The sequence below is a fragment of the Ciconia boyciana genome, chromosome 25 (assembly GCF_034638445.1).
Source record: "Ciconia boyciana chromosome 25, ASM3463844v1, whole genome shotgun sequence".
Taxonomy (NCBI): Eukaryota; Metazoa; Chordata; class Aves; order Ciconiiformes; family Ciconiidae; genus Ciconia; species Ciconia boyciana.
Genome location: NC_132958.1, coordinates 4,838,271 through 4,861,054, shown reverse-complemented (window position 1 = coordinate 4,861,054; position 22,784 = coordinate 4,838,271). Strand labels below are relative to the sequence as shown.

At 39.1% G+C, this 22,784-nt stretch overlaps 1 protein-coding gene across 1 annotated transcript in view; it reads right to left on the bottom strand.

The window, feature by feature from the left end:
- Positions 1-22,784, bottom strand: part of UNC5D (unc-5 netrin receptor D) — an 85,720-nt gene that overhangs the window by 45,909 nt on the left and 17,027 nt on the right. The window contains exons 4-6 of the mRNA XM_072845977.1: positions 2,995-3,175; positions 1,980-2,147; positions 513-677 (exon numbers count right to left, since the gene is read on the bottom strand). Of these exons, the coding sequence (XP_072702078.1) occupies positions 513-677; positions 1,980-2,147; positions 2,995-3,175 (514 nt within the window). The remainder of the gene's footprint in view (positions 1-512; positions 678-1,979; positions 2,148-2,994; positions 3,176-22,784) is intronic.

The window sequence follows — 22,784 nt, the reverse complement described above, 5'->3', positions numbered from 1 at the left end:
TTCACAGGGAACTCACCATGAAGTAGATTTGCCGTTATTTAACTTCTGTGTTAAAGGCCACAAGCAGAGTAAACTTTGACCTTAAACAGCTCTTGCACCAAGAGTATTCATGTTGGTGCTTTGCCAATTTACTTGCAAGAAAAGGCGGAAGGCTAGGCAGTACATTCTGTGGAATATGTTGTAGCAGGTGGTCATAATTACACATTGCAAAAAACCTTTATTTGGATTTTTAGAATCATCTGATAATTAATAGGTAAAGTATGTGCTACACAAATCCAGTGACTCAGAAACCACTATGGATTTCAAACTTCACAGATGCAACCCTCTGAAAACAATCTATTTTTTCACAGCAGTATTTCAGCCAGAAGAGTTCTACTGACATGAGTGTGCGGCAGATATGCTACATTACCTGGATTACAGTATACATTTTAGGCCATGCTACATTACCTGGATTACAGTATACATTTTAGGCCATACCTCCTAAATCCAATTCAGTGCCAACTGTTACTCACCTTGAATGCAAAGCCCTTCGGTGCAATTCTCTGACTCTTGACTCAAGCCCTCGCAGTACTTCCCTCCGTTTCTTGGAGGTGGTGCAATACATTCCCGAACTCTCAAATGCTCGCATTCTGGACTGCACACAGACCACTCACTCCACACCTCCCAGTTTCCGTCCACTGAATGGGGAGGAAGAAAGAAGAAGCATCATCACTGCGTATCAAGGTCCTAGCAAGAATACTTGTTTCATATCTTTCTCCAGGTCACAGTATAATTCAAAGCAAAGTATAATTCTCAGGAGAAATAAACATAGTTTTATCAGATGTGAAGTTAAAATCCAGCATTAGAATGTACCACCTCAAGCGTGCAATATGGAAGCTTTTAAAATAGCACCAGTATATAAAATTTTGCAAATATAGTCAATTAAAACTGCAGGAGGAAACATTTCCTTTGCCACCTCCCTATATTAGCTTCTAATGTTTCAATACAAATTCTACCTTAAAGCAGACTAATTTAGAGAGGCCGCACATTTTCCTACCAGAGAAATGATGTTGAGAGATTTACAAAAAGAGCACAGCCGGCCTTGTAAGCTTCTGGCTAATGCCCTCAGCAAGACAATGGATCAATATGTTGCTCTGCTGACTGATTTATAGCTGTCTCTGACCCTGTCCCAAATGAGAAGGGTTTTTCCACAGTTCCCTTTCTTTTTCATGCATAAATCAGATCGAAGAACAATCAGATGAACACAGAGACAAATATAAATAATATTAGGTTCTTTAAATCCCAGTCCAGGACATATTGTATCTAAAAACTCATAAAAGCTACAAGAGAGATTTGCTGGAATCCAGAAAAGTTATGCTGTGACTGCATGCAAACATAGTCTCTTAAAACATACGTGCATACAATCCTGCTAACTTTCTTTGGCTGTATATGTGAAACCCTGATTCCAAAATCAGATGAGGGAGGTTTCAGGTGAGCAAATGAGGAAATGTATAGTGTCCAGGGATGTACACCATGCTCCGTGTATAGCATAAGCTCAATTTCAAAAGGTTAACATACTTGGAAGCAAACTTTTGCAAGCTTAATAATACTTTTAAGTGAAGTTCACAGCTTTGGTTTCTGTGTTTCTCTTTCTAGTGTTACTAGCATCACCTCCCCTTTCCCTATACCCCCACTCACTCACAGGATTTTTCATATTGAACCAGCTGCTGTTTTGTGATTAAGTATTTAGTTAGCTTCAGTGTAACTTAAAGCACTGACGAACCTGGCAGGTCAGGCCACAGGTACTTGTGCCTACTGCTCAGACCCCCACACGGGACTCTGAGCTGTAGTCTAACCAAGGATGCAAGTATTTCCAATTTCCTTTTTGAATTCAGTGGGCTCTTCAAAGCACAATTGTCTACCTGGCATTTCAGACTGAAAGAGCTCTCCTGTAAACATGACATCCAAAGTTATTCCTTAGTAGACTGTGCATATCTCACCAGGGCAAAGAGAAGTGCAGGTAATTTTCTGCACTGACATTCCTTCACAAAATGCACCTCCGTTGAGCGGAGCAGGGTTGGTACAGGTCCGTGATCGCTTCTGCCAGCCCCGACCACACCGTGCATTGCAGTTTGACCACTCAGTCCATGATGACCAGCCTCCGTTAACTGCAAAACACGAACAGGCTTGAGGTTGCAGTAGGTGTGCTAAGAGACATCAAGCAACAAATCTGATCAGATAATTTCATTCAAAGGCAGAATTTTGTTTGTACATTCTACAGGTAAATTCCAAGCTGAAGTAGGAGCATTGCTACCTAGCTGTACACAACTACATAAAGGCCATGGTGTCAAAGAACACAAATGTTTGTTTTGGAAGAGTAATATGCTAAGAAGTGCAATGACTGATAGAGTCTGGGAGGGAGGTAAAAGCAGGCACCTCAATTCTCGTAAGATATGCTTTGCTTAAATCATAAACAAGACTTCTTTATTTTGAAAAGGGTGATTTAGGAATGCTCTGCCTCCACCAGTAAAATGTCACATGCAGTAATAAACGTGGAGAGCAACAGAGGATGGTAATAAAGCAATGGTTCTGCTCTTCTGTCCTTTGCTGTGTAACAGCTAGGTTCACTAGGTAGTGCTTGGACACTGCAGTACCACAGCTCCAATTAAGGCAGCCCTTTATGCACCTCCCTAGGCACGTGCTTCAGGGTTTCCCGATAAAGGCAAGGGTTATTTATGTGCCTTCGCTTATAATTGGACCTTCTTAATATCTGGAGCAAGGATTGTTATTATTGACATAACTTCTGGGAATCCATCACAAACAAAAACCTGGTAATTCTAACCACTCTAAAAGCAGGCATGATCTCAGCCTTGAGCAACAGAGCTGAAATTCATCATAACAGGAAGGAGGTTAGCCATTTCATTTACAACCAGTTGTCTGTTAAAAATATAAAGTACTCCAGCAATAAAAGCACACACATCCAAGTTTTTCCATAATTATCATGTTTTCACTGACCGTACACCACAACTGTCGCAGACATGCTCCTTCTCTTGGCAACAATGTTGGCAGCCATGCAGGTATAGTTCCCGGAGTCAGACAGACGTGCCTGTCGAATGATGAGGTTGTGGTCTGCTCTGGTGTCAATGTTCTCATCCAGGTTGGAATCTATGGGCTCCTCATTCTTTAGCCATTCCACCTGGAGAGGGATGGTGTAGAGAAGAACATGAAGTAGGAAAAGAAAAGACAGAAGTAGGAAACCTGCAAAATTGTATTTCAACGCTGTCATTAATAAATGTCATTGAGATCTTTAAGATAAAAATGAAGCTAGGATGGGATTCCCAAAAAGGTAGACATTCACAGATTCAGAAAGGAAACTAATCCTATTCTGAAGACCAGAGAGCTTATTAACAAAAGCACACCACATGAAATGCTAGGACATAATAAAATAACAAATAATAGAAGAATAAAAAGAAAATGCCAAAGACCTCATTCAGAGTTGCAAGGGTGTGGATTATAAAGGGAAGCGTTATTTTTGTTCTACTGGGAGAAAAGGAAGGAAAGATGAGGAAGAAGAGGATAGGGGAAAAAAAGGAGAACAATTAATCATACTTTTGCTTGTGGTATTAGGTAGTTAGGAGGCTTTAATATTTAATCCAAGGAATCAAGAAGTGATGATAAAAAATGCTGGATCATTCTAGTTGAATATATTTCATTTACCTCCTGGTACTCTTCAGCATAAGTATTACTTGAACCTGAAGTCATTTTCTTAAATAATTGCATCTTATTATTTCATCTGTATTTGTTCTTGAATCTATACTGTGTGTTTTGTTTTCATTGTAACTACTCATTTATTCAATTACTGTCCTATTCAGGAGAGCCCTTTTGGCTTCCCCAAGAGAATGCAAAAACGGGGGGAAAGGCTGTAAACCTGCAAAGCCAAACGAAGGCGCTTGATGCCTTGGGCTGACGACCTCATTAATCTGATAGGGGACTGCTTCCTTTGACTCAAGGAGCAGAGAGCGAGCATGACCAGTGGAGATCAGCAGTCCAAGTGAAAGTCAGCTAATGATTGCCACTTTTTTTCCCCCTAAACCTCAGAGGACGGCAGTATGGGCTAGTAACTTAGAAAGGCTGATTTTTATTCAAAGAAAATGGAAGAAAATCTCAGCCGAGAGAGAATAAGAAATATTTAAAAATACTGCTTTTGATATACAGTGCTTTACATGTTTAAACAATTGGACAATGATCAGTTAAGCTTCGTAATAGATTGGAATGACACGTAGTGAGTATTGTTAATTCCACTGGTTTTGAGAGAGAAACAGACCGAAGGATGAAATCGCTTGACATCGCACACAGTGGAAGAGCTAAGGCATCATAACAGATTCCCAGTTTACATAAACATTCTTAAGCCAGAGACCATTAGTATTTGTTGCCAAGGTACAGAAATACTGTGAAATGCTGTGTATAATATATTTCAATACATCTTCTCTAGTTCACCAACCAACATATCTCTGAGCAGACCCAGGAATTATCTGCAAGGCATTTCTCTGCTTGGAACATTAAAAAAAAAAGTAGTTAAGGCGTGGTAAGCTGCTGTTACAGAAGTGAAAAATTAAAAATAGAAGCAGAATCAACAGATTCTATTAAAAGACTGAATAAATGTGAGTTATTTTAATAGCTTTTCTAGACCTGACGGAGGTTATGGCTGTACCCTGAAGTCAAATACCCTTCTCATCTCAGTTCAGATGAATAACCTCGTTTAGGAACTTGTGGAAGGACTTGGAACTTTGTGGTAATGAGCTTATGGATTTGCTAGCTACAGGCATTCATTAGCACACTGTTCTGCGCAGATGGTCTGCAATTTGTAGATTTTCCAGTTTATAAACAAATCTGCAAAAGCTGACCATCAAAGCCAATTAGATTTCATGCCAGACAGCAGGTTCCCCTTCCAGTAGCATCCGTCATTTTGGTTAGCTGGGGACAGAAGGTGTGCGAGTGACACATCCATAGCTTCTCATGTCGCAGCACCACAGCAGTCACCTGGGAACTTACCTTGAAAAGAATCTAGGTCTGTGGCACTGCTATCCTACATGGTGACTATGGAATTAAATAAAGCAATTATTTTACACATCTGTCAAGAGGCATTACCTGAGTATGAAGTACATTATACATTTCATACCAAAAGTAGTTAAAAGATTTTTAGCTCTATATACTCTTTTCCTCAAACTGCAGTTAACCAAAAATGGTAACAAAGACACAATGTCACCATCAAAGCTTACATTAAGCATTCAAGACAGATCTATTTCTGCATTCTTATAAAGCTCTGTCATAATGCTGTTGCTTTTCCTCTCAAATCTTAAAACTTTTTTTTTAAACAATCTCCTTCACAAAATTTTGAAGAGTTTGGGGACCACGTGCCTTTGTATGCTACAGTGCACATCAGAGTAAACGTTCAGAGTGAGGTTTCAAGGCGGTGAGTTTCTAGGGTATGCCCATGGCATCAAAGGAGGCAGTGCCTGGCACAGGTATACTTATTTAGGTAAACCCAGAGGAGACTTTTTGCCAACAGTCTCACTCCCTGAATTTGCTTTCCTTAGTATTGTTAGGAGATGCAGTCATGCTTTGTCACGAACTTAACGCACCCAGGGGCTTTGGCATCCTCATTTCCATTGCTAGATTTCCTCCTCATTTCCTCCTCATTTCTAGATTTTCATTGCTAGATTTTCCATCCTCATTTCCATTTCCACGCGGCTAGCGTTCATACTCACCGCCTTTCATTCCCCATGCTAAGTGACACACGGCTGACACTTTCACCTGCATTGGCCGCGGGTGGCCAGGCACAGCTCTGGAGCTCTAACCCAACAGCCTTGCCAAGCCCAGTAACGCTGAACTCTTCGCTCAATAATAGCTCTTTGAATGTATTACATTTCCCTTTGGTCTGAGTAAGATGAGGAACAATCAAGTAATCCATTTACTATTCCGCTTCCCTTCTGCTGTTAACTTTAATACTAATTATCAGAGGGGGTTTCAGCAAAGAAACTAGGAATGCAATTTAAATTATGGAACCACAGCACTAGCATAAATCAAGTGACAGAAATTCAATGGCCGCAGTCAGAATTAAACTCACTTTATGTGCAGTGTAATGACAAACACGGTAACGTTCAAAGAAATGACAAACATGTCTAGCATTACTAGAGTTCATTATTTCACAAGTATATATATAAATTTTGCATTTTGACTCTCATCAGGTCAGGGGCTTTTGTGGGGCAGCGAGGGGAGGCGCAGGAGGGTTCAAGGTCCTCATTACTGTTACCCTAGCACTTGGGGCTGCTTTTCCTGTAGACAACTTTTGCAGGAGGGAGCACACACTGATCCACTGTTTACTGAGTCTAGGACTGCAAGGCTTGGTGAATGAAAAACATTTACATTAATGCAAAGCATTTAAAAGAATGATGATCACAGTGAAGGGAGAGCATTAAACAGACAGACCATAAATGTGAAACTGTTGAGAGATGTGCGAGCAAAAGATGATTTGTAAGTGACGGCATGCATTGCCTTTTGCATATCTGGAGGCTTGATGACACTGCGAATACTCATCTCTAATTCCAGCCTCCCCCTCCCTTGAAGAAAAAACAGACTTATTCAGACTCATTCACTGCCTTTGCCTCAGCAGACGAATGCTTTCAAAGATGGAGAACTACGGGATGAATTGATAGAATAAACTGATAAATTTAAAGGAGTCATGGTGACAAAAGGTGGTTGTTACTTGCAGTGATGCAACCTTTAGAGAAATTCAGGGCACACACAAATACACACAAAAAACCACCAAGCAAAATAAAGGCAACAAAGAAACCTACAGTGTCTCCATACTGAAATGAGGCATGGTGTTCTGAATTGCCAACCTGCAATGCCTGAAGAGTAGACTCAAAACTCATTAGCATTTCATTTCCCTCGCTTTAGTGGAGGTCGTACAGTTGCTTGTAACACAATGAAATACATTTCTTTTTAAGAATTAGTCTGTCTGAAGATCTTAAACGTTTCTATCTTGAACAAGACTTTAAAACTGCTATAATATGTCATAAGTTTATATAAAGATATCTGGGTTTTTTTCCCCTGAAATTAAATCTGCTCAGAATTAAAATACCCCCATCAATTTCTAACAAAGGCTAATCACGTAATGATCTACAAAAGAAATGCAGGGGCAGATATGGATTAACTCAGCTACTACATATTGGGTGGCAGCAGATAAATTAGCATAATCATAAATTTGTTCCAATTACAGAAAGCAATTATCAAAGACCGGCTTATAGCATTATCAAAGTAAAATCAGTTAAATATACCATATCCTAGGTAGATTACAACGGGAGTTAGCGAACTCTTTTTCTTTAAAAATAAAGCTTATCCCAACTCATCCATATTTCTGTCTACTGTATACAACATCAAAACAGCCTGTCAGCCTCCCATCACAGGAGCACAACTGCTGCTGGAGATGCTGCAGGTGACAGAGTCTCGCTGTGCTTAGTATGTGCAAAATAAATCACGTTTGCATGTTAGCCTTATTTGTATATGTACCCATGCAGATACTACAGACATACATCTTCCAGTTGCCACATAGCAAATTCAAACACTCTGGGGACTCGCAAATATCCGTGAGAACACTGATGGAGGCGGGAACAGAGCTGAGTTAGAGATGGTAGGAAAGCTCTGGCAAAGGTTGCTGCGGTTCCCTTAAAACTCTGCCCATTTTATGGGTTATAGTTGTGGCTTCTACAGGAACAGAATATTATGCCCCAAAATCTCAGCTGCTTTTGAGCCTGATGGCAATATCACTGGGAGCATTTTATTTCACTTCGACAGGCACGGTGCTAGGCCCTTTCACAGATATCATCTGTGTAATTCAAGGAGAAAAGCCAACTCCAGATGAGGAAATAACATTCTGGCTAAGCATTACTCCTCCTTTGCCAAATTTGACAGGGAGGCTATACAGCTGTTAAACCTCCTGTAAGACTAAGAATATTCTTACCTACAGTAATAGAAATTACTTTTTTGTTTGGTTGGTTTTAATACCAAACTGATTATTTAAACCTTGAAGATGAGAGTAGGTCAGGTATCAGTTACAGGCCTTAAATGATTTGATGCACTAAGAGTTCTTCATCAATTGCTCCATCTAATTTAAAAATCCTGAGAGCTGGCTGCCTGTGACGGAGTTTTCTATTCTTTCTAGCATATCTTGTTTGAGACTATAAAGAGATTTAATACCCAAAAGGAACAATACAACTCAGAGTTCTTGTGGGCACACATGATAATTTTGTAGGTCAGAAGACAAAAGACCTTGGTACTCCTGCTTTTAGATTATACTATCCTGCCCTTTAAATACAACACCTGACTTTCATGTGGTCGATAACCAGAGTACGTAGATATCAAAGATCATATAGTTAGAATGTCAGCTTCCCTTGAAGAGAGAATCAATTGCTTTCTCGATGCAAGATAAACGCTTCATGATTTTAAGACGGGAAAGGTCAACACCTGACTTTACAGCAGCACAAATGTTTCTTATAGCATAGTCAATTTACAGATTTTAAATATTCTTTCTCTCAGAGAAAGTAGTAAACACATCTTTAACCCTCCTTTAAACCACTACCACCATCATTACGTTCTTAGAGAACAAGCCAATATTTGTATCTTTTACATAAAACTGTTTTGTCAGTCCCAGATTCACTTAATGCTTTAAATGTAAGTACAACAGACTAGCCTTTAGAAAGTATGGTAGAGAATGCAATGAATAAATAGGTACATTGCTGCTCATGAGGTAGCAGACAACTACACTAAGTACAACTCTGATATCTTGCGCTTCCCTTGTAGCGAGGCAGAGACTGTCTTTGTGAACCAGACAAAACCACAAGCCGCACACCACGAGCGTGAGCAAACAGCAAGTTTACAAGTGACAATGATGGTAAATATTCCTCAGATTATTTGGCCACACCTGACTAGACGTTAATTTAAAACCAATGACCTGAGATGAAGTGCTTTGTAACCCCACATTTTGTCAGTGGCTCATATATTTCTCAAGCATTTTTTGGTTCTGATTTCTTTGTTCTCAAATTTCTTCTTCTCCTCCATACATCTGCCTACTGTAGCTGAAGGTGCACTTGTCTTGTCATTACTAACAGTAGCTCTAACTTTGCAAGGGTCAGAACCCTGTATCTGGTAATAAATACTATCCAAAAAACATGTTTAGTGTGAAGCTGTTGCAAATACCTATACATGTTAAAGATAAATGTAAAGATTCCTATGGTACAGAGGACAAAAAAAGTGTCTTGGGGGACAGAAGGGGGGGTGGGGAAGACAGATGTCCTGACACATAGACCATTTAAAGAAAATTTAACAAGAAATAATCTGGAATGGAGGTGCATTTTTTATGTCTGTGTCCTTTGTCTGTAATACCTGTTTGACATATCCATCGTCTGCTTTTTAATTAAACAATCCTCCCCCACAACTTTCAATAGGGAGGAATACAGTTCGCACATGAAATTTTGACCTGACAGAACCAAGCTATCCAAACTGACAAAAAGTCATTAAAATAGGTCTCTCAGAGACACCTCTTTAGATCTTAATTCTTCTTACACTGCTGTAATGACAACTGCAGAACAGTGAACATTATCTTGAAGTTGATTCCAATACCATTTTTGCTGTTGCCCATGAAAGTACTTAATTAATTCAATATAAATAATACAGAAGGCATCTCTACTTGAGCTCTTAGCTCCCTCAGAACAAAAGTAACAGTTATATATACAAAAGAACCAGGCAATACCCTATTTTCCCCTCTAGAATCTGACTTTACATTAAAAAAGAAGGAAGAAAAATGCTGAGAACTTCTAAAACTCAGAATATCTAATTCCTAGCTGAAAGCTTTTTTTTAACTGGAGAAGAAAACATGTTTGAAGCAGATTTCTCTTCTACAAAATGTTTCTTTTTATAGAAAATGTTTGCAGTAGCTTCTCCTCCACATCATGATTAACAGCAGGTGTACCAGGCTTCTGACACCTCCACTGACTCTAGAGCAAGCCTAGGGAGGCTGTATCGCAAGGCCAGCGTTCGCTTTTATGAATATCCCCCCCTTCCCCCAGGCCTCTGGCTAGAAAAAGTTCTTTCTACCTTATCATTGATTTAGGTCTCATATTCCTCAATCTTTAAAAGCCTTATTAAAAATGGCTTTTTCAGTGACCTATAATGTTTAGAGGAAGACAGCAAGACACATTCCTTTCAATCCCTTTCAGATCTAGCATGAAACTCCTGTTTCTACAAAATTCAGGTATGTCTAAGCTGGAGAAACCTTCCTTGATGTTACAGTTAGAATGGATGAGCATAGGCAGGGCAGGTGCTCCAATTACAGTGATGCATTAAGACGGCAGCATATCTTTGTTACAGTTTTCTTTTGCTTTCTACCCTAAGACTCAAAACAAATAAGTAGGAGAAGCCTCCATCAGCATAAATCATAAATCACTGTGGGAGATTAATAAAAAACAAAAGCCAGTTTGCTGGATACAAACCGTTCATATCTACCTTTATGATCACATAGTTATTTTATCAACACAATCAAAAAACATTAATCTTCCTTGCTAGGAGCCTATCGCTAGCAACACACAAGAAGCAGGTCAACTGTACCTGCTGCATTTTCTTAAATTAATCCACTGAGGGAATACTGTTACCAAATCGTTTAATCACAGCGCTGTCATACTGTTCTGGTAAGCATATTTTTCCTTCATTAGATTGAATATATAATCTCATTACATAAATCTGACACACTGACTAACTCATAAATCAGCCTGGGCTTTTGTTGGCTGTACTGTGGAAAGCAGCACAGGAATCTTCTCTTCCACAGAATCACAGACTGGTTTGGGTTGGAAGGGACCTTGAAGATCATCGAGTTCCACCCCCCTGCTATGGGCAGGGACACCCTCCACTAGAGCAGGCTGCTCACTTCACTCTGAAGAGATGCACTCAGTTATTGCAAGGGGGATCACCTGAAAACTCAAGTGCTGCATGCTGCTAATGCACGTTTTCTTTCTTATTATTCCACTTTACGTGGCATGCAGCTAGTGTATTTGCTGCATAACCCTCCAGCAGCAAGGGAAGCCAAGAGAGATGATCCTCACTCGTGGCACTCTATACCACAGCTCATACTCTGAGCTATGCCCAGTTTGCAATGAGCATTTTTGTTTGTGTGCTTTAAAATCACAACCAAAAATTCATACTGCTGAAAAAGCCAGAGGAGGGGAAAAAGGCTAACATGGGAGGGGGTGAGTCAAAACAAAATGAAAATATGCTTTTCAAGAAGTATAATGGGAAAGGTGACAGCCTGTATGTGTGTCTCAATTTATAATGCTTCAGGTGGGCTAGGAGTTGACTCGGACACGCTATTTTAAAACATTGCTATAAAGATACATTGCTAAATATGCCATTGCTAATGGTACATTGATTGTTAAAGATATAATCAGATCCCCAAATAAGTTTATCTTTATTCCTATTTTTGGAGGAATAAGTATCTAACATTATTTAGAATACTGTTTTTTACCTCCATGCAAAAATTATGAATGGATCAGCATTAATAAGCCCAAAGGTTATTATGTGGGCTTATATGGTAGTTTTCCAGCGGGGCAGTGCACACAAATGACTTGACTTCAATTATTTCATGGTAAGCAGAAATAAATTATCTAGTTGAAACTCAAATCCCAGTCCCTTGACGATAAAGCTCAGCAATGTAGGTGAGCAGATGAGACTCATCTAGAGCTTTTCTTTGTCTCAAAACTCAGAATCTAAGGATATATAGGAATCCATAGATCTTGCTTTAAAAGTATGCCGTGCACGCTATAGGTTTCTCAGTATTGTAAATAGGATGGTTAGAAAGAAGCAAACAGCTAAAGGCTCTAGGGAGGGTGTTCATGGTGCCACATCGGTAAGGTTTTATTTGTTTTTCAATGCACAGACATTTGGAAAGTAATTACAAGTGCAGTTGACACTGAAAAAACATTTTTAGATAAGATTATTGGAAATGATGTTTACAGTGTTTTGCTAACATGGCATCCTGATAGGCAGTATCACATTTATACCAAATTCTTAGAGATAAGAAAATCATCACAGAAAGCTTACAGTAATTGAAAACAAAGAGTACAACTAAAGAGATCTCTTCTCTTGCACTTCTAACTGCTTCTGATCACACATCACTGCACGGCATTACAAAAACCCAGCAGCATCCCTCCCCATGCTTCAGATTATTGCTCTCAAGAAAATTTAGAAGAAAGGTCCAAGTCTTTGAAAACTGAATGTCAGGAGCTATCTATTGCTCAGATAGCACACTACTGCGTGTGAATATGATCCTGCCTAGAGCTATAGCCTCTACTATTTGCTTTCAGTATCCATACCTGAGCTTAGTTGGTTAGTTGTCATTAGTTTGGTTGGTTGTGTGGCCACCTCACCCTGATTATCCCAGCAATTTCTGTACATTACAGCAAACAAGGCTACAATTTTACTGTTCTCAAGAGTTATGGTGAATCGTTAATACAGAACATTGCTCTTTTTTGTTAGTAGCCTTCAGATATGATAATCTCAAGAATGTAACTGCGAGATATTACTAACAGAAACATCCTTTAGATCCATTAATGAATCATCTTTTTCTACACACTGGAAAAAGTATTTGAACTCAAACTCCATAAAGGAATACAATTGTTAGTTAAGAAATGTGTAACATTTATGGTGTGTCACTAGATGCATACTAAATGCAGCTGAGGCCCAGATTCACAACCTACTGCTTTCTCTTATAACATTGTTTGTGATTAAAAAAGGTGTTATCTATGTCCAGAGAAGTAAAACATTCCCTAAACCTTTAATGTTCCAGCATTTCAGTTTCACAGTACTCCAATGATATTTATTCCAGACTATAAAAGGACCAGCACAAGTATATTGCATCAGCAGAGCCTGAACAGAGAGAACCCTCACTACATTAGACGTTAAAAGGCTTGCTGTAAAAAGAAACACAACTAGAAAGTGCAGTAACAAATATGACTGCTACTCTGAAGTTGTTAAAGATCCTGAAATTGATATCTACCAGTGGGTGTTTTCTCATACCAGGTTGGTTGGGTAGGTTGAACATTTCAACCTATCAACAATCTTTTCACCTCTGAAACAGCATAATCATTTTTTTGAAAAGAATGTAAGATTTCCCTTCCTGTACAGTTAACAAATCTATCTATAAGAGGGTAAATTTTCTTCCTAGAAACTTATGTTTGTATCTCTAAGTGGAGCTCCCAATAACTACAGTAGGACAGAACAGTGTATAATTATCAGATGGTACTGCTCTCCTTTGGTCCCATTGTGATATACGTCAAGGTTAGTCCAACTGCATTGTAACTACATCCATATGCACATATATACATTTCTCTATATGTAGAGAAAGGAAAAAAGTGTGTTTGCATTAGGAGTACATTCAGTGTGTCTGTTGGTGATGGGATTCAGGAGATGGACGCGTTTGGAAATACACGATTAGACCAAGATTTGGATAGGAACAGGGAAATCATAAGAATCTTGGCAAAAACTTAACATAAGGGCATGTACACATCTCCCTTGCTTGTGGGAGAAGATAAGTGGCTGATCAGAAAGGATCAACATATTTGGGGACTCCTCATTTTCAGAGGGAGACAGTTGATAGAGGAGCTTCCTTAGACATAAAAGGAAAATTCAGTTGCACAGAAATCACAAAAATCAAAAGGAAGAGCAAGAACAGCTTTGAGGGCGATTAACAGACTAAGGAAAAAAAAAAATACTATGAGCACATGGGTTCATCACAAGATACTCACTTTCTAGCAGATGACATCTGAAGCTGCGCTAAAGTGTAGTAGATACAGAAACACTTTACTCCAAGGATGTCTTGCATTTTCCCCTCTCGCCTCTCCTCTTCTCGATTAGAGCACTAGTCACAATTGACAGTAAACCAGCTGCTCTTGCTATGACTGCGAGAGTGCAATTTAGCAGAATGGGCGCTAATGTGAGAGGATCAAAAAATCTCTGATGCGGTCTACTACTTCACGCAGGCTGTGCCCAAGAGACGCTTTTGTCCTGGTTAATAGCAGTGCTCTCCCAGAACCCACGCTCAGTCTAGAACCAACTCCTAGCAGATTGTTCCTTCTCTCGCTCATCTCTCACTCAATCCTCCTTGCACCTGCCTTCTTTTGCTCCAGCACAAACTGTATCATATGTTCCTGACACCTTGAACGACTCTGGCAAGAAAAAAACCAAAACCAATTCTAAGAGAAGTTTTCTCTGTAGCTTTGAACACATTGTATATCCTTCCTGCCTGTTTCTGAATGCATACAACCAGGCAGGTTTGAGAAATGCTCTGCCATGCTTCTCTTTCCCAACGACACTTGCATCTTTTCCTTTCACAATAGCCCGCTCCCTGAGCAAAAGATACCACGTTTCTGAATTCTAGTTGCCCACGTGACATTGTCAGGTCTTTGTAAAAGCATGTAAATACACCAACAATCAGAGAACAACACAGCCTTCTACCAAATAGATTTGACCCTTCTGCTCACAAACCTTTGCTTTCAGCCTTCAAATTCAGAAGTCTGAATCCCACTGAAAAGGGAATAAAAGCAGCTGCACAGGAAAGTATGGTGCAAAAGTACTGTATGCTCTTCACAGACTCAAATACAGCAGGTTCGCTGTATTACAAAGGTATGAGTATCAGGGAAGATCGCCAAACATGCTGAAGATCTAACCTTCGGGAACCAGGGACAGAAAAACCAAACAAGACCTCTAGGCACTAGCACAGCACTAGTAAATACCCACCCCAGTCATTCCCCCTGCTGACCAGAACAACAGGGCAGTATTGATAAAGCTTCCAACTATCTTGTGCAGTCAAAACATACACCAAAGTTTCCAAGTCCTTGTAGGACTCTCTCACACAATTACCTTTATTATTTACAATTATAAACATAGTGATAAAATCTTAGATTATCCTTTCATGTTCAAGCATTCAAAATTAAGAACATTTCTGAAAACAGTACCAGAAAAATATATGCCACTGCAAAACAGTACATCAAAAAAAAGAAAAGCCCCAAAGCTCATGTCTTTCTAAAAAGGAATTATCTATTCAGGGGAACTACAAAGTTATTTCACTCCCCCCCCCCCCATCATTTTAGCAATCTAATTCAGAAGTGTTTTGCTCCAGCATTTCTATTTCATGAGCGCACTACCTCCAGGGTGTACTGATTTACTTAGAGCAAGTCAAATCCCAGAAGGAAAACAAACATTTTTTCTACTGGAGGAAAACACAGTACACAGTTCACTTGCTTGCACGAAATCCAGCACATACACTTATTTTGGACAGAACGTCCAAGGATTTTTTCAAATAAAGGGTATACGTGCGGGAACTAAGATGCTTCCAATAGCTGCAAAATGTACAAAATCAGCAAAAGAGGCACCTGGAGATATCACTAAGGAGACGAGAAGAGAGCTGACAAATGCCATTGTTTCAAATAATTGGTACAGGTAAAGAAAGGGTACAGGTAAAAAATGAAGTGACAGATTTAACACATTCAAACAGCGCAGTGGCAGAATAATGAAGAGAGGAGTATAATCTCATATCAGGATGGCAGAAGGCAACAAATACAGTGTAAGTGTTCTTCCTCTCTCTAGTGGCTGGTCTAAATGGGAATGAAAAAGCTGTAGCGGCTTCTAGCTAAAGGAATAGCTCTCCACTGCCGCCTGCTAGAGTTCTGTGTACTCACGGTGAAATACATGAGTTCAAACCACGCGAAATACCTCTGAGCTTGATTTCCAAGATAAATCATAGACCACGCTTACCTGGAAGGTAATTATTTTTTCACTAAATGAAAAACACATATCAGAAGCACGGTTTCCACAACATTGGTATATTGGGTATCTCTTCTGGCCAGTAGACACACCAGTGGTGAATGACTGGCCCAGTCAAACAGACTACATCTTAGGCACAACCGTGAAAACTAAATTTAGGTGACAGCTGCATTACAGAATGAGAACAAGTGTTGATCTAACACACACAAGAGTCCAAATAAGTAGGTTAGTTTTATGCAGATCTTATACAATCTATGACTCCCTGAGACTGCTCGCATATAATGCAAGGTATTTTGCACATGAGGCTATGGAGATTGCCAGGTCTTTTATGATGAGCTTGAAGAATGGGCAGTAACACTGAATACAACACTGAAAAATGCTCAGGGCATCCCTACAAGAAGCCACTTAGAAATTCCTCCTGACTCAAATCCTCAAAAGGCATTTTAGCTGCCCACGTCACTTTGTTAACACTGCAGCTTAAAACAATGTAAGACAAGCAAAGTCTTAAAACATTATATGCGGAGGCTCAGTAGCCAGCTATGTATGACTCGGGCAGCCCACCTGGCTGACCTTGTTTGCTCGAGCACGTATGGTTTAAACGGGATGCTTGTTTGCTGGTCAGCTGTCTGCAGTGGAAACAAGGACAAACATGAGGAAAAAAGCATTGCACTGACAACGTGGGCTCTCCATAGCATTTCAGAGTTGCCAATGTCCAAAAAAGAGCATCAAAATATATCCAGTTCAATGTTAAATAGCCTAGCAATAAAATTTTTTTAAAATGTGATTTTAACGAAGAAAAAGAAAAAAAATAAACTCACCATTAACCTAAGTTGCACAACCAGATATCCCAATTTATGTAATTGGTTGCATTGCCCTGAAATGTACACAGCTAACAAAACCCACTAAGATGTCTGTAACATATTTAAAAGACTACCAGTTCTATGCAAAACCATGTCCTTTTTATTCACCGCTTACACAGAATAACTGTGAAATCTAAGGCTTTTTATTTTAGCATACTGAGCAATAGCATTAAGGTGGTTTTTACAAGCACTGATAATCACAAGCCTTTTTTGCCTTTGAAACCTGTTCTTTGTTTGAACCTCTACAGAGTATTACTCCAGGCTCTGCACTCTGTGTATTACAACTGCTGTTGTAATACCTAATCCATGATCTGGGTTGAGTAAAAAAAAAAAATTCAGGGCATTGAAGATGAAGTACTTTAGGAAAAAAGACACAAAGATAATACTGAAGCAGACATTTCTCAAAGACGACAGGTGATGAAGGGCAAGGAATGAATACCAGATTTGACCAAAGATGAAACAGCATATAAAATAAACTAAACTTGATTCTGTTTTGGTGTTGTCCATGCTCCTATGAAGCAGTCACAGGCTTTAATTGAGCAGATGTTTTATAGAATAAAGAGGCCCTACATATTATTAGATTGTCGTGTTCTCAACTGAATCAGTCCAGACCAGCATGTCATGTATTATCCATAACAGCAGCATGAAGTATGAAAAATGAAAATGATGCAGCTAAAAATCTGAACTGAACAGGGCACATTTGTGTGTCTCTGTGTTTGTGTGCAACGGAGAGAAATGGCAGAATTTTAAAATGCAGAGCAAATAAAACTGAGAATAAATTACTATAATAATTAAACAAGCAATTACAAGTAAGCCACCGCATGGTTTCAGTAGAATAGAATCAACATTTAGAGGTTGTTTTTTTTCAGTTGGTAGGGTATGTTGAGAACTGATAAATGGAGATTAAAGGGAAGGTAATTTGATACTTCTAAAATCTGTACAGACTCTTCAATAGAATTTTATGTTCTAAGTGGGTTCAAAACTGCTTTGTCCACACACGCAGCCATTCAGTTTCATTAGCCTAGTAACTGCGGCTTTAATCTGTGACATTTTTCACCACACGTAGTGTTGGATAGTGTCTAATAAAAAAAACCCTGAATTTTTTTGATTCTTGGAGGAGTGACAGGAAAAAAAAGCAGTAATGATGTACACACCTGGAAGAAATACCTATTTTCCCTAGCTAAATGAATAATTGGTCCTCAGTCTGCAAGTCGTCCTGTAGTTAACAGAACCTTCGCTCCCCAAAGACAGACTTAGACAATTAAGTCTATGAAAAATCATGATCTGTTCAAGGACTCACACAACGTGGCTCGACTCTGGAAATGTTTCCTGCATTCGTATGTGTGCAATGACTTCCAAAGTGATACCTGTACTTCATAACTCTTTACTACTTTATGCCAAAACTGATCTTCTATACAATTCTATGTGGAAAACACTCATAAGTTAGATATTTGTGCAATTCCTAACATCTCCAGAAGATGCTGTGGGATATATATGAACTGTCATTAAAATGTTGCTTTCTAGAATAGGGGATTTTTTTTCCCTGAAATGTCAGTATTTTAAAGGTATAATTCATAAACAGCAATACCATAGAGAATACATATCAATTCAACCAGACTTTTAAGATCTTGTATTTGTCAGCTGGCTGTCATCCAAATGACCTGAAGGTTACATATGCCCTACTGTAAGTGTAGCACCTCAGAGGAACTTATTAATCATTTTAATACCTTTATATCTGAGAAGTCTGACCTGCTAACTGTCATAATACAGCATGGACTATTTCAAGGTGAACGTACCTGTTTAGAGACATTAGCCATTACCATTAGACTTAGATTTGTAATATGACCGGTTTCTTTGCCAGAAACAATACTCCTCATTAACAGTCTGGAGTAATGCTTCAGCAGTGGGCTGAAGATCTGAAGTGTAAGACAACGTTCCGTCCCGCGGGGGGGTGCTTTAGAGACCTTGGAGCGTTAACGGCATAGGTCCTACCAACCAACTGCAGAGAAACAGCCAGGGTTCTGAAATGCTGAGACCTACTTTTCATTACTAACCGTAAGAGTTAAGAATTCGCATAATTCCTTCACAAAGCAACAGGAATTTACTTCACTGTTCCAAATGCAATGTCATCTAATTTTGTTGTGTCTAAGTTAACTATTAAATTTCTTACAGCTTCCCATAACTTTATGATTTTAAAAATGTGAATGTTAGCTGCAGTGGTTGCTTAAAAGTAAAACCAGTCTATAGGAAGAGCTTACATGTAGATAAATAATCATTGAGACATATTGTACATACCCGAGCTCAGTCCTGAAAGCGAAATGTCTTCGGTGAAAAATGAAACACATTTATTGTATTTGTAACTAATGTACCTTAAAAGTAAAGCAAATATTGATATTCCAGACACAAGACCCAAGATCTATAACTGGATAAAATGCATGCTGTTTGCATTTAGTAATCATACTCTGTTTTCTATAACTAGAAACAAGATTCATTGAAGACTATAATTCACCAGCCTTTTTTGCCATAGTGTTTTACTACAATGCCATTATCCTGCCATATTACATTTTACTGTATGTGTACAGGTCCCATAAATACACAAGCCTATGTAAAATAGGCAGCAATGACTCTCACTACTTTTGGAATACTTGCAGCTTTTGAATTTTATGTGGGTTTCACATTTTGTTGATGTGTTTGCAATGGAATATGTACTGCCCAGAAGAGAAATGATTTTACATTTCCATTAAAAGCTATAGCGGTAAATAAACCATCAGAACTCATGCAGATATTCACTGGAACATCTACAGCAGTCCATTAAAATGTCAAAATCTGTGTTAAACATTTGAAAAAGTAGCACTGGATACAGCACATTTAAAACTTAAATATATGCATATATTAAATGATAAAGATATTTTAGAGTATGCCACAAGCCTCTGCAGAGCACTCAGCACAAGTCTACACTCATCAGTAACAGTTTAGCACAACAGCTGCCCTTTTATTACACCCCCCCAAATCAGACAGTAGATGTAGAAAGAGCTGCAAGTTGCTACTAATGCTCAAACATGAGCTATTCAGAGATTCAGTCTCAGAGGGTATTTATTTATAATAAAAGGGATTTAGAACAAATTTTAAGGTCAACTTCTGCTCCGATTTGCACTTCATGCATCACAATGGACTTCAATACCGCTACCCATCAGGCATTTCTACTTGGGAACTGGCTCCCCTGAGCTAATGCCGCATTCAACACAAAACCACAGGTCTCACATTTAGCAGCATAAGAACGGCAGCATTGTTCTAGTAAAGATGAGCAGAGTCTAGTAAGCTAAAGATTTTTTAGTTTGGTTTTTATTTGAAAGCCTGAGGTTTATAAACACTTATTTCTAATGTCATGGTTTATATGGCACTTCCAATGCAAGGGACTGACATTTCTAAGAAACAGTATAAACAGTAACTACCAGCGATGATAGAATTTATTAAATTCACCACAGGCCAACTGTGTGCATTTCAATGGCAGCTTCAGAAGGTGCTCCATTTTACAGGACTATCAGTTTCACACCCTTCTTCAAATTTTAGATGTACTAAGTTCACTTTAAACCCAGGTCTCAAGAAGGTGACAGAAACTCCTTCCGATGGTTAATGTCAGTACAGAACATGGAAGCTCGCTATGCAATTAAAGCAGCATTTTAAAATGTGATTATCAAGTCTACTGAATTAAACAGGAACAACCTATGACAGCTTGAGAAATTTCAAGCCCTTTTGTCACTGGTGGAAGATTCAGCAGTAATATGACTCCAACATACCACAACACCTGTCCAAAACAGTGAAAGGAACTTCAAACCAGTTGTCTAAACAGACAAGTAGCTACAAAAGGAAACACTTTTTTTGCTCCTGTACCAAAAAGAATATTTTACTCTCTGAAGCACTAACAAGGTAGAACATACAGAACGGAGATTATCCTAAACTTAATTAAACGGATATTGACCAAGTATTTTCCAGGTTACAGTTCAAGACTGGTTTGACAACAGTCACAGAGTGCAACATCGTGACTATCAAGAACCAGACAGCAAGAAGGAATTCCCATCAGTGAACTAGAGAGGATGTTATAATTTATCCTGATTGCTGACTCCGTCGCAAACCACCAGGATCTATTAGTCATATTGATGCCTGATGCTAGACCTAAGCTGGTACAGAGCTGCATAAAATGACAGAATCAAGTTGTCCGCATTCTTCATTGTTTCACTTTGAAAGTAAATGATTGTGTCACTGAGAGGCAGCGACTCCAGTGCTCAGTATGTTCTTAAAATTAATAGAAAGAAAAATATCCTTTGGCAGGAGTACAGGAAAACACTAAGGTACGATTAGGGTTACCAACATGCCAGGCATTATGGATATGAAACCTTACTGAAGTTGCTTTATATAGTCAAGGTAATAGGTATGAACAGCACTATATCATGTTAATGGCAAGACTGTAATACATAGAAAATAGCAGTACAACACGTATTTCGCAAGGATGAGGGCTTAATACCCATTTAGAAACTCACAGCTTGCATCTCCCTTGCTTTACACTTTGTGTATCGATTTAAAGCTGAGATTTGTAAAAAGCAGCTGGGGGACCTAGCCTGGCTGGCTTGCTTAGGGACCCAGATGTGTTTAACTCCTTTAAACATCTTTGTGAACCTATGTGCAAAGGGTTACAGAATCTTCAATAACGTGGTAGCATCTAAAACCCTTATCATCAGACTATACATGGCACCAAGTGCCACTTTAGTTTCCTAGCCCTCCAAGCTGAACCATGCAAATGCTGTCTTACACCCATAGGAGCCCCAGGGGAAGCCAGCTTTATGCTGAAGGTGACCAAAAGAAAAAGGAGCTCAAAGAGTATATGCTTTAGAGAAGAATTATTTAAGCACAGAAGGAGGAAGGAGGAGAAAGCATTAACCAGAATGAAGGAGAGACTGAAAATGCTAATACTCAGCATACACACAAAGAGCAGCAAGCTTGTCAAATGCAGCAAAAGGAGGGTCTATTTGTGATGTCTTCCCCCCCGGCCCACCCCCAAAAAGAAGGGCTTCAAGAAACTGAAGAGAACACAGACTAGAGAAAAACTATTTAAAGAAAGAATAAAAGTAAAGGTCAGCTGAAAAGATAAGGAAAGAATATGTCAGGAAATTCACTTGAGAAGATATATAGGAGAAGAAACAAAAGGTCTTATATATTATACTGTATAAAATGGAGCACTACTTAAAAAAATCAGAATTACATGAACAGAAAGCAAAATCAATCTATACCACTTGTTGACTGAGCCACACCACACCCTGAAGCTCTGACTTCAGCATATTACTACTTGTGTGATCCCAAGACGGACTGCACAATTGCCTCTTGAGAAACCTTCTTCCAGGATTGGGATGAATGAAAAGAAAAAGCCTGAGAACTTGAGAAGCAGGGGCGGGGAAGTAGAGAGACTACTGAACTCCACCAGGCACTATGCAACACATTCTCTTTTTTTTAAAATGGGCTAAGCTATGCCTCATTTGCTCCAGCCAGTCTTCATTTCACATTTTCAAGGCTGAACTGTAGCCATCTGTAAGGCCACACACAGGACTTAAGAGCCTTGGCTAAAGCTGAATGCAGAATATACTTTATGCGAGGCTGTAGGTTAAGGATATGCTCTAAAAGTCATCTAAAACCAGTGTAATACTTTCTCAGTGTGAGACAAAGGAGTGCACCATGAATAACTGCCATGTCTTCCTAGGAATAATGCGAAGTAATAAAATAAACACAACAACAATAAACAAGCGCAAAACACGTATACAGAAAACATAGCACTGTGCACTAGAAAAAAAAAAATAATACAACCCAAGTATGAGAAGTGCTTTACCTCAATAACATGATGAGCTTTTAATAGCAGCTGAGGCTAGTCATACATGGGGCTGGCTGCCCACTAGGCCAAGAATCTGCAGATATATCCGATATATTTTTAGAGATGAATTGATGGGCTATCTGAGCTCACAGAGCCTGGCATGTAGCTGTGCGCTAGCCCAAGGTGCCACCGTGACTGAACAGGCATGCAGTACCTCA